Source organism: Orcinus orca, chromosome 8, assembly GCF_937001465.1.
Source record: "Orcinus orca chromosome 8, mOrcOrc1.1, whole genome shotgun sequence".
NCBI classification, from domain to species: Eukaryota; Metazoa; Chordata; class Mammalia; order Artiodactyla; family Delphinidae; genus Orcinus; species Orcinus orca.
In genome coordinates this window covers 62,003,469-62,022,274 of record NC_064566.1, presented here as the reverse complement: position 1 = coordinate 62,022,274, position 18,806 = coordinate 62,003,469, and the positions used below count along the sequence as shown (strand labels likewise).

The 18,806-nt window shown below is 37.3% G+C and overlaps 1 protein-coding gene across 9 annotated transcripts in view; it reads left to right on the top strand.

Moving 5' to 3' along the window:
- DLG2 (discs large MAGUK scaffold protein 2) overlaps window positions 1–18,806 on the top strand; it is a 2,044,900-nt gene that overhangs the window by 436,384 nt on the left and 1,589,710 nt on the right. The window contains exon 1 of one of the 9 annotated variants that reach the window (XM_033431835.2): window positions 6,104–6,251. The exons of the other annotated variants lie outside the window; for them this stretch is intronic. Within the exon in view, the coding sequence (XP_033287726.1) occupies window positions 6,222–6,251 (30 nt within the window). The 5' untranslated portion in view covers window positions 6,104–6,221. Of the gene's footprint in view, window positions 1–6,103; window positions 6,252–18,806 lie in introns of those variants that run through there. 9 annotated transcript variants of the gene reach the window in all.

Below are 18,806 nucleotides of genomic sequence, written 5' to 3'. Positions count from 1 at the left end.
GCTCTTTGGTGGGGCTAATGGCGGACTCTGGGATGGCTCATGCCAAGGAGTACTTCCCAGAACTTCTGCTGCCTCTGTCCTTGTCCTCATGTTGAGACACAGCCAACCCCAACCTCTGCAGGAGATCCTCCAACACTAGCAGTTAAGTCTGGTTCAGTCGCCTGTGAGGTCACTGCTCCTTTCTCCTGGGTCCCGATGCACACAATACTTTGTGTGTGCCCTCCAAGAATGGAGTCTTTGTTTCTCCCAGTCCTGTCAAAGTCCTGTAATCAAATCCCGCTTTCCTTCAAAGTCTGATTCTCTAGGAATTCCTCCTCCCGTTGCTGGCCCCCCAGGTTGGGAAGCCTGACGTGGGGCTCAGAACCTTCACTCCAGTGGGTGGACTTTTGTGGTATAAGTGTTGTCCAGTTTGTGAGTCACCCACCCAGCAGTTATGGGATTTGATTTTATTGTGATTGCACCCCTCCCACCGCCTCATTGTGGCTTCTCCTTTGTCTTCGGATGTGGGGTCTTTTTTGGTGAGTTCTAGTGTCTTCCTTTCGATGATTGTTCAGCAGTTAGTTGTGATTCCAGTGCTTTCACAAGAGTGAGTGAGAGCACGTCCTTCTACTCTGCCATCTTGAACCAATCTTCTCTTGGAGATTTTGACTGTGTCATGTGACCCTGTCTCTCTTCCACTGCTCCATATTATAGGTTTTTAAAAAATATTTTATCAGGAAAAATAAATGGCATAACTGGAGCTGTGATCATTGTTTCAGTCCCCAAATATTTATTTTGTGCAGGTACTCTTTGTAAAGAAAAAATTTATTTAATTAAATTCATTTATTTATTTACTTGGTTGCACTGGGTCTTAGTTGTGGCAGGTGGGCTCCTTAGTTGCAGCTCACTGGCTCCTTAGTTGTGGCACGTGAACTGTTAGTTGTGGCATGCATGTGGGATCTAGTTCCCTGACCAGGGATCAAAGCCAGCCCCCCTGCATTGGGAGCTCATAGTCTTAAACACTGTGCCACTAAGGAAGTCCCTGTACAGGTACTCTTAAGTGCAGGTACCATGCTAGGTTCCAGAGATATAGTTTATATCTATCCTCCTGGGGCCTAGATTCTAGGAGAATAACCATGGGGTATATTTAACTATGAGATATTTTTTTCCCTTTTGGAAAGAAACAAAATAAAATAATGCATTTAAATGGTTAAGGTATGGACTTAATGCAAGTCATTTACAATAGCAATTTTCTGGTATCAAACTTCCAATGGTAGATTTTACTGAAAATCAATATATTCCTGGCTTGATATCCTTAACCTTAAAGAATATCAAGTAGAGCAGTTTGCAGGCTATGGCTTTATATCTTGGCAAGCACTTCTTGTGAAATCACAAGACCAATTGAGCTCTATGTCAGTAAAAAAGTGCTTCAAACTGATGCCTTGTTAATTTTAAAAATAAAGGAATGTTTCCCTTGAGACGAAGGAGTGGATTATCTTCTATCATCTTTATATCTGAGGAAAATCAATGGAAGGCAACGTACACACAAAATAGATAGCTGCATCCTAGGTAGAACTACACTTTAAAATGCTGCCTATTTACTTTTATCTAAACATACAAACATAATCCAATTAATCACATGTAATAAGTACAACCTAACGATTATAGAACATGTATATTCCACAGGCTTTTACAGCACATTTGTACTCACTTAACATTGTATGAGTGATGCTCTTTTTTTCCTCCAGCAGAGATGACATGTATAGTTTGTGTAATGCCTGCTGTAAAGTACTTTTATTTAATGAAAACCCTTTGGATATGTTTATGTAAGCTGATTGTAGAAAGAAGAACGTTATTATTGATTCACTCCCCTTTAAATATAATAGAGTGCTTAGAATTCTTCCTCACAACTTCTAGCTAACTCCTGTGGGTCCTTCTCAGCTCAGCTCAGCGTTCCTCTCTAGAAAACCCGCCCCTGACTACTTCATTCTGGGTTAATTGCCTTTACTTTGTGATTCTCAAACACCTCAAGTGCTTATTGTACTGTACTATAGGTGTTGAATCACTTGAGGGCAGGGATTCTGCTAGTTTGTGCTCACCCTGGTGTCCCCAGTAAGTACATACTATGGGAATGGGAATACAGAATCAAAACTGCCTTTAAAGTGCTCATGGTCTAGTAGGTGATACAGACATTAATCAAAAAAATCATACCGTGAGCCCTCAACAAACATGTGTTAGATGAATGACTCAGGGAGTGTATATGGGAGGTCAGGAGCTATGCTAGATGAATTGCCTTTCTTTTCTGCAGGTCTTTATATCTTACAAAGTGCTTTCATCTGTGATCAGCCAGGGTCAAAAGAATAATCAGGCTTCCTCTGCAAGTTTGCCCATTTCTTAACTTTCTCCACTATAGGAAAATGGAATATAGTTCCAAAGGTAGTTTTCTTCCAAGGATACCTTGTAAAATATCCATCTTCCTCTGCTACCCAATTTACTTCCTCTCTCTTTCTAATCCTCGAGTGTCTCTGTTCTGATCGTGACTTACAAAGCCCGGGGTTTGGAATAAGTTACTAGGTACCTGTTCTTGGAAATTCATTTAAACTTACAAACTGGTGAGAATGTCACAAGTACTTTGCAAATTTAAAGTGCTATAGGAATATAAAGCCTAATTAGCTTGAAGATGAATATGATAATCAGTATCAATTGCATGTAAGATGGTATGGTTTTATCAGGGAAGAACTCTGATACCTGGGAATGCTCAAGGACATGATGTTATACATACTCTGAGACAAGCTTAGGAAGTATTGAATTAAATTAAGCATCATGATGATGTAATAAGTGAGGAGGTAAATAGGCAAGGTGGTGCTTTTTTTTTAACATTTTCATATTACTGAACCCCATAAGACAGTTATCTAATTGAATGGACTAGAGCATGGGTTTTATTTATGCTGTTTAACTTGAAAATTATCTGAAGTTTATTACACCAGTAGGATAACAGTTCAGAGGAAATTTTCTTTTAACTATAAATATTTTTTGAGCCACTTTTTTTCTTTTCTTCTCTGAACACGTATCTGATTTGCTATGAATTTTAAACTTCTAAATTCTTTAGAAAAGGTGTTCTCATTTTGGTAAAATAATGGCATGTCAGTTTCTGAAACATTCATCTATTTAGCAATCAGGAGAATATTGAGGTAAGAACCTGAAAAATTCATGAAAGGTAGAAGAGTCTTACGTGTCCACACTTTTTTCAAATTATTTGTTGTAGAAAATACATTTTTTATAAAAAATGAGAGGATGTTGGAGGAGTGGGGAATGGTTCTACTGGCATCTTAAAGAAGTGATCCCAACGTATGGGTCCCTAGACATTTCTTCTTCTTGTCGTCCATGGTCAAGTTGACTATCTGTTTTCTTCCTAGCGAGAAGGAAGCATTGATTTTCCATTTTTATTGGTCAGGCAGTGCTTTCCATTCTGTCACTCACTTTCTCTGTCTCTTATTCTCCCCCTGCCCTTCTCTCTGCACTGTTGTTTCTTTCTGTTTCAAGTCTGTCTCTGCCTATGTGTCTAAGAGGATGAAAAAGTATATTATTATTTTTTTTCTAACATATATACTAGCTCTTTGCCTTAAAAAAATTTTTTTTAAACATCTTTATTGGAGTATAATTGCTTTACAATGGTGTGTTAATTTCTGCTGTATAACAAAGTGAATCAGCTATACATATACATATATCCCCACATCTCCTCCCTCTTGCGTCTCCCTCCCACCCTCCCTATCCCACCCCTCTACTTGGACATAAGTACAGAGCTGATCTCCCTGTGCTATGCGGCTGCTTCCCACTAGCTATCTATTATACATTTGGTAGTATATACATGTCCATGCCCCTCTCTCACTTCATCCCAGCTTACCCTTCCCCCTCCCCGTGTCCTCAAGTCCATTCTCTACATCTGCCTCTTTATTCCTCTCCTGCTCCTAGGCTCTTCAGAAAACATTTTCTTTTAATTCCATATATACGTGTTAGCATACGGTATTTGTTTTTCTCTTTCTGACTTACTTCACTCTGTATGACAGACTCTAGGTCCATCCACCTCACTAGAAATAACTCAATTTTGTTTCTTTTTATGGCTGAGTAATATTCCATTGTATATATGTGCCACATCTTATTTATCCATTCATCTGTCAATGGACACTTACATTGCTTCCATGTCCTGGCTATTGTAAATAGTGCTGCAGTGAACCTTGTGGTACATGACTCTTTTTGAATTATGGTTTTCCCGGGGTATATATCCAGTAGTGGGATTGCTGGGTCGTATCAATGGAATAGGATAGAAAGCCCAGAGATAAACCCAGGCACATATGGTCACCTTATGTTTGATAAAAGAGGCAAGAATATACAGTGGAGAAAAGACAGCCTCTTCCATAAGTGGTGCTGGGAAAACTGGACAGCTACATGTAAAAGAATGAAATTAGAACACTCCCTAACATCATACAGAAAAATAAACTAAAAATGGATTAAAGACCTAAATGTAAGGTCAGACACTATAAAACTCTTAGTGGAAAACATAGGCAGAACACTCTATGACATAACTCACAGCAAGATTCTTTTTGACCCACCTCCTAGAGAAATGGAAATAAAAACAAAAATAATCAAATGGCACCTAATGAAACTTAAAAGCTTTTGCACAGCAAAGGACACCATAAACAAGACGAAAAGACAACCCTCAGAATGGGGGAAAATATTTGCAAATGAAGCAGCTGACAAAGGATTCATCTCCAAAATATACAGACAACTCATGCAGCTCAATATCAAAAAGAAAATGACCCAATCCCAAAATGGGCAGAACACCTAAATAGACATTTCTCCAAAGATGATGTAGAGATTGCCAACAAACACATTACAGGATGCTCAACATCACTAATCATTAGAGAAATGCAAGTCAAAACTACAATGAGGTATCACCTCACACTGGTCAGAATGACCATCATCAGAAAATCTACAAACAATAAATGCTGGAGAGGGTGTGGAGAAAAGGGAACCCTCTTGCACTGCTGGTGGGAATGTAAATTGATACAGCCACTGTGGAGAACAGTATGGAGGTTCCTTAAAAAACTAAAAAAGTATTTTATTATCCAGAATGATGATTGTCAAGCGCCTCAAAGGCAGTCTGTGCAGCAGTTCGGGAGGGATTTGGGAGGAAGGAGAGGGTTAATCATTTGCTGCTAGAATCCGCAGAAGGGAACACAGAGCTCTGCCCACGTAATAAGTGCCTGCAGGCAGCTAGTGAGGAGGGAAAAGTTTGGGAAAACTCATTTTTTGTCTCTCAGATGGTGGAACTTTTATGAACACTTTGAAACCTCCTCCCACCTCGATTTTATAATATACTTTAAATATTCAGGTTGTTTGTGTATTCACATGTCAGAGAAGGCACAAATAGGTACACAAATAAAAGAAGAAATCTAGCGTTTTTTAAGGTAAACCTCCAAATTCTCAGTTTTTAAAAAATGTACCTGGGTGGGATTTTCTTTTTGAAGCTGCTAGTCATATGTAAGAAGCTGCCCTTGTAAATTGCAAATGAGTTGAGATGTGATATATGCAGCACCGCATGCACCTTAGCTTTTCAGTCATACCTTTCGAGTCATTTAGACTGCTGGGAATCATGCTCATAATAAATAGCTTTTTATTACCCAAAGCCGCTCGCTGTTCTGGCAGTGGAACGACAGCCCTTTGATAGATGCGCTGGGTAGTTTTTTGTGTTGTGCTTACTCAGTTGTTAGTAGGAAAGACGAAGGCAGCAAAGGGTGGGGGGAGACTCTGGCAAAGGAGATCTTATGGGTATACTGAAGCAGCAGATCAGAATTCAGAAACAAGAACGAGAGCTGAAATGTGATTCTCTGGTGCTTGGTGTAACACTCATCTCCACGACAGAACTGTGTGAGGCACTCCGGGAGCCTTGCTCCGATCACAGAATCCACTTAAGGACCATGCAGCCGCGGAGCCCTGCAAGCCACCGGGAAGTTTTGCCGGAGATGATTTCTAGGGGATTTTCCGGTGCTTAGGAGAATCCTGCTTGCCTTGAGCTCTATGGAGGAGGGCTCGAGTTTCCCATGAGGGGCCCCCTTGGAAAAGCCGATGTGCAGAATCCAGCTTCTGCTTCTCTCTGTGTGCTATTTATCAAAAGGCTTTTCTCACCTTTGCTGAGTTGCTGGTGTGATTTCCATGTACTGAGTCCTGTGTAAAGATCCAGGATGGATTGCCTGTGCATTGTCACCACAAAGGTAGGATAGGAAACAGGGCTGTTGTTGTGTGCAGCATTTTTCTATTATTATTTTGGTCCTGTAATTAAACAGCTCTGGTAGGTGCTGCCAGTTCATGAGATAAAATGATTAGTATAATTTACTTTGCTGGGCATTTTGTTCCCCACGAACGTCTGAGGGTCCTGTCTTTATTTGATTTCAACTTCTTAAAGTGATATTGTGTGTTTGTGCAAATGAAGGAGAATTTGCCTATGTGTTTTTTTTTTTAATGTCAGGATTTGCTTTTGCATCTATTTATATCTCAATATTAAAATATCTGTAGTAGTAGTGTAGCTTACACGTCATTTTAACATAATGTATCAGGGTAGTCTTTCTGAGTTTGATAATTAGCTTTTCATTTAAAAACCATGTCTTGTATGCTTGAAGAAGCCAATCAGCTTTACTGTGGCTTGACATATTGTTTCTGATTGGAGAATTCTGATATTCTGCATTTTAGTGATTTTTTTAAAGGAATAATTCTTTAGACTCTGATTTGAAACAAACAAACACAATATTTAATGTTGAAATGAGTCTATTTTGATTAGAAGCAAATGAAGTATTTGTCTTATCAGAAATAGAAACAAAAGTGGGAGTAGAATAAAATCAATACGCAATTCTTTTATGGGTTTACAGAAAATAGCTAAAAATTTCAAACACATTTTATGTTATTCTGTCATCAGTCCTGAATAATGTATTTAAATTTTATCATCACTGGTTATTTGAATAGAAATTACTATTATTTTTGGAAAAAACTAATTAAAAGACTTCTGTTCATTAGCTCGCTTTACATTTTGCATGTAAGCATAATATGAGTTAATTCGAGCTGTATCTTTTAGTTTCTCACATTGATTGGACATCCATTAAACACAACAAAATCAATAGCTTAGTGCCTGAGACTCATTAAGTATAGATTTCCCACTGTGATCTCCTTTCATCACTGAAGAAAGATTATTATTTAATTTTGAATCCACCAACCAAGTTCTCCATAGTATGACCTTAAATATTTTACTTTTATAGATTATATTTCAGAAAATCTTAAGGGATATCTTCCTGTAGGACCTAGTATCACATGGCAGCTTCAGTTGGTGTTAATAGACTTGAAGCCTAAAAACTTCTAGTTGGGTTAGTTGACCAGGCCTCAAAGTTAGATGAATACCTTATTTTATTTTAAAAATTGCCAAGCATCTCAGTGAATTTTTCTAGCTGTCAGTAAAAAGAAACTAAAGTAAATTTAAAAAGAAAAAAAAAGCTAATTGGCAACTTGTATTTCCTTATATAATCCAGGAAAACAGTCTCTTAAATATGTTTTACTCTTCCTTAGGTGTTACACTCGGTATTACTTTTCTTGAGAGAATACTGTCAAATCTAACCTACATGGATTTCATAATTATTTCAAAATCATAATAATTGAAGATACTATATAAAACATAATTAGTACTTTAAAAATGTTTTAAAAGGTTATTAATTAGAACTCAAAACTGGAAGTCTGTTGCAGTTAACAGATTAAGTCAACAGTGAAATCTGAGTTTCCTCAATTTGGAAAACATGATCTAATTAAAAAATGTGTCATGCTATATATCGACTTATCAAAATATTAATGACTACAGGTATAAGGTAAGAAATACTATTACTCTGCCTTAAATGCTGTATCAGAGATAAATGTCATTATTCCAGTATTTTGATTTATCATGTAAATTATACAATTCAACAGGACAAATACCCGTGAATTTTCTGAATTAATTATATTCATGACTATTTCTAGGGTGGCATATGTAACATCTTTATAAAACAAACATACTTACAACAAAGTTATATTATGATGTTTAAATGGTAAATAATGCATGGTTGATTTAAAACCTGCATATAGGTGAGGAGTTATCCTAGAGGACTTCAGAATGCAAATCCTGTTCACCTCACCCACCTTCACTGATACTCTTTTTTCCAAAGTGGCCATGTACTTGGGATGCCCTTGTTCCACTTTCCTGGGACTCTTTGACAGGAAACTTGCCAACAACTTCGAAATTTTAATTCTGTCTCTGTTAAGCCCCTATCACTTCATTCTCCAGTAATGAGTCCACCTTCTAGCAGCTCTGGCTGAGACGCTTTCTTCAAGTTTTGCTTTGTGGAAACTTTCAGTAAGACTGGAACTGCTAACTAACTACGCTGATCTCTCCCAGGCTGTACCTCATCTGTGACAGATCTCAGTTATCACAGCTGACCACCACCCCCATCAAAGATTTCAGTGACAGGAAACATAAATACTTCCACTGGTTCTCTTCTTTCCTTCCCATCTTGGCATGAAACATACTTCCTGTCCTCTTAGATCCTTCTATGACCTCTCGGCCCTCTCCATTCTCCCATTCCCTTCTATCACACACAGTGTAGAAATAAATTCCTCTTCATGTCTTTGCTCCATATTCTTAAGAATAATTGAAGATTAATGAAAGGAGAGATTATGACAAATCAAGACAAAGCACTGCATAATGGCAATATAAAAGGATCTATTAGGCATACCAGAGAAGTGTTTTTCATTTTAGTTTTTCTGCATGTAAAAAGAAGGAAATGATTATGACATGTTTCATAATAATCTAGCCCCCCTGATAAAAAAAATCTTACCCTAGATCTCACCCATAAGACTCAGATTGCTTAAGGTCTTAAGGGCTCCAGTCTGATCAGACTGATTTGCAGACCCCCACATATTTGAAGTAAGATATTTTAGGCCAGAAAATCATCAGAGCAACCCAAAACACAGATTTCTGTCACATGGATCCCAAGGTCTTTTCAGATGTTAAGATAACTCACTTTTATAAGAAGATTGAATCATCTCTTTTATTGGAATGTTTCTGCCCAGTTTCAGTGTTAACTCTTTTGTCACAAATGTCACTACTGAGAAAAGAGAAGTGACAGGACTTAGTGTGAAGAGCAGGGCTCTGGAGCAAGACTTGGATTTAAATTGTTGTTCTTACACTTATTGGCTTTAGGACTTGGATAAGTTTTTTAACTTCCCTGAGCCTTGATTTCCTCATCTGTGAGAAAAACATGATATTACCTATAAGTAAGTGATGTTGCCATAAAGTATTAAAAGTACCCAGCACAATTCCTGGCATAATGAAATAATTAACTATAGGGTAATTTATTGATCAACTCACAAGTTATATCTTTAATCTATCCCTTTCTTTGGATGTGGTCATTGAGGAAAGTGAGATCATCCCAATAATATTGATTAAACACAATTTGGTAACCACTATAATATGTTTTATAGAGTGGACATTTCTTACATGTTTTGAATAATTAAAATATAATTAATCCCAATAATTCTGACAACTAGAATACAAGGAAAATAATGTTAGACTATGTTAAGACAGAAACATGCTGTTAGATGATTGGTCAATAGGAAAGCAGTTCTGGATAGCAGGCAGAATATTCTGGGCTAAATTTAATAAAATGCGAGCAGTTGGTAGAATTTTTCTTTTGCTGTGTAGGAATGCTCAAGTATCATATGTACTAGCATATGGGATTTGATACAAGCACAGAAGAAATGTGGAGCTGTGAAAAAATCAAAGTAAATCTGTACTTCGTAACTTTGGGCACCTAGAGGCATCTGGCATCAGTGTCCTTGTGCCTGTGAAACAAATGTATTTTAGTGTATCTCTGAGGTTCTTCCTTTTCTAGCCTAATCTAATATTCTTCTAAAGGATATTATTTCTACAAATAAAATTATTCATGTACACTAAGTTTCTTAAAAAGTAGTAGTGGGTGAATTATAAATTGGTATTTCAGGTGTCCATTAACCAAACTTAAAACATTTTTAAAAGGTTTTTAAAAATCTACAAAGACAATTGCAATAGGCTATGTTGAATTACTCCTGTGTTTTTTTTTTTTTTTTTCCGGTACGCGGGCCTCTCACTGTTGTGGCCTCTCCCGTTGCGGAGCACAGGCTCCGGACGCACAGGCTCAGCAGCCATGGCTCACGGGCCCAGCCGCTCCACGGCATGTGGGATCTTCCCGGACCGGGGAACGAACCCGTGTCCCCTGCATCGGCAGGCGGACTCTCAACCACTGCGCCACCAGGGAAGCCCACTCCTGTATTTTTCTAAATAAAGTCATGATGGTACTATTAATATTTAATATGTGTAACAGGTTGATGTGCATAATAAAATTCAAATATCAGAATGAAAAGTGGACCAGGCAGCATAAAAGAAGCCTTTGTTGATGTTAATACTACATCTGTTCTGCAAATAAGATATCACTTTTCGTATTTGTCAACCACCCATCTTTTATAAGAATTAGAGTCGTTGAGAATTTCTAAAAGGAAATCAAAGTTGTTGCTGGGCATTTAAAAGATATTTTTGTTAATGCTAATAAGTATTATATTATTTATCATTTTTAATAGAAAAAAGTGACATGTACTCATAAATGTGTTCATCATAGAGGTATTTAAAACTATAGTTTTTTTTGGGGGGGGGACTAAAATTATATTTATTTTCCAATAGAGCTTTACATACAGAAAATGAAACAAATCACCAAGGCAACAAATGGTTGATCTGAGTGGCCCAGTCTTCATCAACAAAGCTATTTATTAATGCAGGTGTATAGTTGCATCTGCTTTCATGGTAAAACAGCACATCCATTCATTCATTTTATTCATTGAACAAGTATCTATCGAATGCCTAATATGTACCTGACATATTGGAAGTCATGGGGATATAATGAACAGTCTGTTCTCATGGAACTTTTAGTCTAATGGGGAAAATAGCCAATTATAGAAATAACAGTGTGTGAAAGGAGGTGAATGTAGGGTGCTATGAAATGAGTACAGAGGTACCTAAAGAATCTGGTGTGCTTGGTTGCAGGGTAGGTTGGGATTTCATATCAGGAAAGGGTTTTCTGAGGAAGTGACAGACTGATATGAAGAATGGAGGGCACAATGAGGGGGAAAGAGTGTTGTAGGCCAAGTCCCAGATATGACAGATAGCTGGAAGAGAGAAAAGTAAGTGAGAGAACGGCACATTCAATGGAAGGGAGGTCAGTGTGGCTCGGATGTAAGGTATCCAATGTGAGTAGCAAGATACAAAGGATGCAGCCATAGGTAGGGGCCCAGTCATAAATATCAAGTTGAAATACTATCTTAAAGGAAATAGGATTTTCCTTCCATCATTAACACTGGTCCCAAATCCCAGTTTGCCCTGACTTCTCACCCATTTCGTTTCTCTGATTTGAGCTCTCTCCTTCCGTTTTCTGCCACACCCCCCTTTGCGCATCCTTATGCCTGTTCAGTAAAAACAGTGGTTTCACCTTTCACTAGCTGGCTGACCTTCTCTGAAATGTAGTTTTCTCTTCTATAAAATGGCACCTATCTTACAGGATTGTTTTGACAATTCAGTTAGACAAGAACTATAAAGTACTTAGCATATTACCTTGCAAGGGGTAGGTGCACTGTTTTCTGCTGAGGGCCACAGTCTCCCTCTCTTCTTATCTTTTTTTGATGCTCTTCTCGTACCTAACCTGCCAGTGACACTGGTTCTGATACCTGTCATCTCAACCAAGCATCTGCAAGGTGGCAAGTCCACTGAACAGAGATTGGAGCAGGGGGCTTAATGGACCAGGAAAAATCTACTGGGGGGCAGAGAAAGGGAGAAATGCAGCTAATAGTAGGGAAATTTTAGTAAACTCTGGCCTTTTTGTGTAGAAAAGTAGGAGAAGAGCCAATGTGAACAGATTTCATGACTACATTAGTAACCTGGTATTAACCATTTTAATTGCATAAAACACTTTAGCATATGAATTCCATTAATATAATAGCTTAAATTTCCTATATTAAGTATTCCATACGGCTGCCAGAATGATCAACCTAACACACAAATCCAATGGCACAACTCTCACGTGGAGGCCCTGCGATAGCACCCTATTCAACTCAAGATGAGTGATTGTCCAAATCCTTACCTTAGTATGCAGGTCTCCCTTGACCTGTCACCTCAATTCCTCCCCTGTCTTATCTTCCATCATTCCACATTGTATTTTATACTCCAAGAATGTTAAAAAGGCATGGGCCAGACTACTTCTTATATCTATGTTAACTTCCCTGTCCTTCATTAAACTAATTGGCACGTTGGCCTTGTTGGCTCCCCTCTGTGTTTTGAGAGTATCAGCCATGTTTCTGCTTTGGAGACTTGTACTTGTTACTCCTCTGTCTAGATGGCACCATCCATCTGTCTAAATGCTATTTATCTTCCAGGTCTGACTGTACATACATGCCACAACCTTTCCTAAAATCTCCAGTTAGATTTTTGTTTTTTTTGCGGTACGCGGGCCTCTCACTGTTGTGGCCTCTCCCGTTGCGGGGCACAGGCTCCGGACGCGCAGGCTCAGTGGCCATGGCTCACGGGCCCAGCCTCTCCGTGGCATGTGGAATCTTCCCGGACTGGGGCACGAACCCGTGTCCCCTGCATCGGCAGGCTGACTCTCAACCACTGCGCCACCAGGGAAGCCCTCCAGTTAGATTTTATATTCTTGGTATCCACTCTCATATTGTCCCATATTTCTGCTTGCCACAATTCATAATTATACCCTGATTTGTGTGATTATTTTCTCAGTGTCTGTCTCTAGACAGAAGCTCCGTGAGGGAAGAGACTACATCTACTTTTCTCATGTTTGTATACATAATATCTGGAACATATTCTGACACACTGAAAGAGCTTGATGGATTTAATTAACTCATTTACTCCTCAGACCAACTCAATGAAGTAAAATCCTCCACATCTTAAAAATGAGGCCTGTTTACACAACTGAGCAGTTTCATAGTGGGGATTCAAACCCAGATCTTTGTTACTGATGTCCATGCTCCTATCCACTATCATTGTCTCCTGCTTAAATCACTTCAAGGTTATTATTTAGTTAAAACATACCCTTGATACTATATTTTGGATTTTGTTCCTTCTCAACCTGAACATCTAATTAAATAAGAATAATGCACTCTCATAATGGTTTATCATTATGGTTAAAGTTATTCGTAATTAGTTGTAGATTTGTAGTTTTTTTGGACACATATTCGTAGCCTATAAAAATAAACTTTTAGAAATGAAATAAAATGTATCGTATGAATCACACCAGTCATCTGTTAATACATCTGTAGTAAATAGTCTTTCCTGCCAAACCCGATTACCAGGATGTTATTCACAACGTCAACCCTTTTTGACACTGTGAGTAAAAGCTACATGTGCTGTGAAGAGCTGTGAGTTTCAGAGGATTATCCTTTATGAGACTTTTAGGTAAATCTTACTTTATGAGACAAGTGTGGGTTTGCAAAGGAAACAAGTACAAATCAAATTTTGCAAATCAAATAATATTTAAATTATATCTGTATAATAACCATATTATATGTTTTCAAAAATTTTAAAAATTGCATAACTGTCTTTATAAGGTACAAAAGAATTCATCACTTCCCTTTATTATTTACCCATTATTTCATCTGAATGTTCGTAGTAAGATTATCTTAAAACAGATTACCAATGATCAACTTGCCTGAGAGCTGTCTCATTGCATGTATGTATGTTTCACCAAAGGCAATTTGGGAATATGCATTGGACCAAGGTTCAGAAATTAAAGTTATAGACGTGGGTTTGCCATTTATTATATTAGTAAACTTAGTCAATTCAGTTTACTCTCCCTGAGTGTTATCTTCTCAAGTCTGAAATGGGGATAATGACACTGGCTTATGAGTACTTCCTTCACAGGATTATTGTACAGAATCAAATGAGTTTATTTAAAAAATATAAAATACTGTATACATGGACAGGATCACTAAAATTATTGGAAGCAGGAAATCCTAGAGGAAACTGAGATCTTTTATTACCATTAGCATTACTGTATGTTGGAAAAAATGAGAGCTGTATCCATATATGTGTTAGGACTAATTTTATGTTAATTACAGTGACCCAAACAAATTGGCCTGACAGGTCTAGGATCCCTCAGAGAACTAGGTACTGGGCATTTGGACAGCCGCTGGCATCCACAACTGAATTTGGCTTAGAGTGGCTGCATAGTAGAGGGTTTGAAAGCATAGTCTTTGGAGTCAGACAGATTCTTGCTGGAGTCCTAGGTCTGCCAGTTATTAGTTCTCTTGTCTGGGCCAAATTATGTAATCTAAATCTCAGTTTCCTTATTTGTAAAATGAGATAATAATAAGCACTTCGAGGGGTTGTTGTGAGGATTAAATACAATATTCATTGCCTCCACAAATATTTACTGAGTGCATACATGTTCCAGACAGTACTGTAAGCAGTAGAGATATAACAGTGAATAAATCAGACAAGGTCCCTGCCCTCATAGAAATTACATTATAGAGTGAAGAGACTGGCTATTAATAGATAATAAATATATTAAAACAGATAATAAATATAATGATAGCAATAACTGCTATAATTATAAAAGCTAAGAAACAGAATATAGAAAGATGGATAAGTATAAAAAGCAATAGGGGCTATATTAGATAGGGTGGACAGAGACGTTCTCTCTGAAAAAGTTCTGGGAACTTGAAAGGACCACCTTTGTGAAGATCTTGGGGAAGAACATTCTAGACAAAAGGAACAGCTAGTACAAATATATACTATACATAGGGCTTAGTAGAGCGGCTATACATAATGTATAGTCACCAAATAGCTGTGAATGTTTCTGTTTCTCTTCATTTTCCTCTTTCATTTTCTCTTATTTAGGGAATCTGACATTTAAGGATAAATTTCATAGTAGAATCATTAACTGAATTAGCTGGTTACCAAGCTAGTTGGCAGACTTCTATTATGTAGTCATGGTGATAGGAATTTCCTCTGGCTTTAGTGAATGTTTCCCAGGCTTATAGATATTTATTGGTGAGAGAAAGAGACCAAATATTTTAGTCTTTTCTTCTAGTGTGCATTCAAAATTAGTACCAGATTTGAAATCCTATGAAAGTACTCTCCCCCCAAATACCTCTATTCTAATACCTCCTACATACATGTATCCATTTCTTTGCATTTAAGTAATTCAGTTCTTGAACTAAACTTTCAGAAGACAACAGGTTTTGTGAAAAAGTGGTTTGACAGTAAATGAATAAATTCTTAGAATTTAGAATTCTATTTACCCATTAAGTAATCATAAATCAAAAGTTCCAGGAAAATATCCACTCTGTGGAGCCCTCTGAGCATAAATCATTCTACTACTCTATTCTCTGCTCATTGGATAGTATGCTACTCTCAGTTGTTATGGTTAGTTAAATGGGAGTTGTTCTATCTTACTACGATGACATTTCCCAGTTGTTATGGCTAGAAAAGTGGGAATTGATCTTGGTTCTTATTTTTCCCTAAATTTCAATTTGTCCCAGTTCCCCATCCACTCTTTGTAACTTCCCCATCCTTTCACTCCTATACATTTTCCACGCTGTTAACTGCAACCTTCCTTATAAAATAAAAATATACATATACATACAATCCTAATCTCCCAATTCTTCCTACCCTGCTGTGTCCACTTGTCCATTCTCTGCGTCTGTGTCTCTATTCCTGCCCTGCAAATGGGTTCATGTGTACCATTGAAATATATACAGTACCATGTGTAAAATAGATAGCTACTGGGAACCTGCTATATAGCTCTTCAGGAGTTCCCAGTCCCCTACTTCCCCATTATTCAAAGTGTGGTCTGTTCATCCGTTACAATGGCATCCCTTCAGAGCTTGTTGGAAATGCAGAATCTCGAGCTCCATGCTAGAATTACTGAGTCAGAACCTGTGTTTTAGCAAGATGCCTAGATGATTTGTATTCTTAGTTGCTCTTGCACACATAGATTTAAGAAGCACTGGCCTATAGGAAGATAAAGTTTGCACAGCTTAACGTCACATACATGGCTCTCCATGCTCTGGCCCTCGTCTAACTTTCCTATCTCAGATCCTATCACCCTTCATGCCTTAGCTTGAACTATAGTCAATTATACTTGGTTCCCCAAACAATCTGAATTCCATTCTCCTGTTTCTATGTACCTGCTTTTCTTTATGTCTAGAATGCCTTTCAACTCTCTCACCTGAGAGTTAATGAGCTTCTTTTTAACCTTTAAGACTCAGCTCAAATGCAGATACCTCTGTAAATATTTTCCTTGATACTACCCTACTGAACTGAGCTAGCCATTCTTCGTGTCCTCAGTACAATGTCTGTATCTGTATAATAGCCAACATCTAGTTGTACAATTAGTTTTTACACATGCCTATCTCTTGCTAGAATGTGAAGTCTTTGAAGATGGTAGGGAAGTTATTAATCATATTTATAGCCAACCACCTAGTATGGTGCTGACAGGTATACCATAAATGTTGATTGATTCTTTCATTTAACACACATTTGGTAGACACTGCATTGCTATGTAAATGAACAAGTGGATGAAACACTACTTTCCTGCAACTTACACAAATGTATGTGTATATTTATATGTATATGTATATATACATATGTATGTGTGTGTATAACATGCACTTCACAGGAAATATTTGTAAAAGGTATCTTTGTATTCTGATGGATAAACTATTCAGTTGACAGACAGGCAATTGGTGAACTTCTCTGTGAATGGTTGCTAGGCCTGAAATGATACTTGAAACGTCATTTTAGTATAAAATAAATGGACTAAAAGAGATAAAAGTCCTCACACACTCCAAGACGAGTAGCAACTGGATCACATCTATGATAAACCTACTTATAACGATCAACTTTTAAACCTCTAAAATTCAAATATAAAAATCCTTGTAAGTCAATAGCACATTTTTATTAAACAAAAGCTAAAGCAGCCAGATCAGGTTTTCAGTTTAATAAAATAATGCCAACTTATGTCTGTTTAACTTCTCAGAGATTTTATATAGTATGATACTTAACCTAGTTTTGGGGGAAAATTATTTGACTTTATAATAGGTATATGTTTACCATAAATATAGAGGTATAATTTTAAATTATATAGTATATTTTTAGCATAAAAACATTAAAATTTGTCTGAAAGCTATATAATAGAAAATTTTAAAATGGATTTATTGTCCTAAATTATTAGGTCATGAAATAATTGAAGAAATAATAAAGGTGTCTTTTTTTTTTCCCAAAGCAGGATGCATTATATTGCACTCAGCTTTCACGATACAAACTTGTCTAGGAAGGGAATGTGACTTCACAGCAATTCTGCTTTTTTTTTTTTTTAACATTGCTTTGCATTTTAGAGAACGGAGTGTACCAGTACCATTGAATAGTTTCACCTCAAGTAACCTCCAAAAAGAACTTAAAAAAACTATAATAATGATTATTGCTATACAGATGACATCAGTGCTATGCAAAAGGAGCCCTGAATAGGTGTTCTGTTATTCTGTGGTTCACATCTGAGTTAAAATTTTTAGTCACTTGCAAATATTTCCTTAAAATTATTCTGATAACCGACAGAAATACCACAGAATAATCAGATATACCACTTTCCCATGTATCAATATAGGTGACAATAGAGATTCTCCCTGAAGACCACTTACACATATTAAAAATTCCAAAAGTCGGGCTTCCCTGGTGGCGCAGTGGTTGAGAGTCCGCCTGTCGATGCAGGGAACATGGGTTCGTGCCCCGGTCCGGGAAGATCCCACATGCCGCGGAGTGGCTAGGCCCATGAGCCATGACCGCTGGGCCTGCGCGTCCGGAGCCTGTGCTCCGCAACGGGAGAGGCCACAACAGTGAGAGGCCCGCATACCGCAAAAACAAAACAAAACAAAAAATTCCAAAAGTCAAATTTTAACATGTGAATCATACCATTTATTATCCATATCAGCAAGAATTGTGGTGTTCCCTAAAACACAGTTCAAAACGTGTTAAAACAAAACTTATCTCTCCTACATTTCATGTTTCACAAAGAGATATATATATAATTTATCATGCTGTATTTATGGTATCCCCAAATAAAATAAATTACTTATTTTCAAATATGGCTCTAATTAGAAAATGTGAAGAGGAGTTCTGGATATTATTGCTGATAAAAAGTATTTGAAAATCATTTGCTAAAGACGCCATAAATAAAAACATATTTTTAGCAAAAAAGAGATTCTCCCTCCCTTGTCTTTGTATGAGTCTTCTAGGATTTCAAGCTATGGTGCTTTCTTGCTAGTCCTTTAAAATAAAACTGTTCTGAATTAATACACATGTAATGTACTTAGCAATCTGAAGTTCTATTTAAATTGAGGACAGGTCTAATTGCTAGTTCTTCCTGGCTGACTGCTTGATGTTGGCTATGGTGCCTGATCTGCAAAAGCCTGCACATTCTTTCATTGATTAACATTTGTCCAAAAACATATATTCATAGGTGTCAGGAAGACAAGGCACAAACAAAACCAATACCAATCTAACCCCCTTTCTTTGTGTTAGACTTTGCTGGAAGTTTTAATATCTAAGAAGAATCTCTGACAAGAGAGAACTATGTACATTTAAAGTGATGGCATTCTGAGGGTATTTTTCAGAAAACACTGTCCAACGTATATGCAATTTTCAGAAACTCAAGAAGATTATAAGA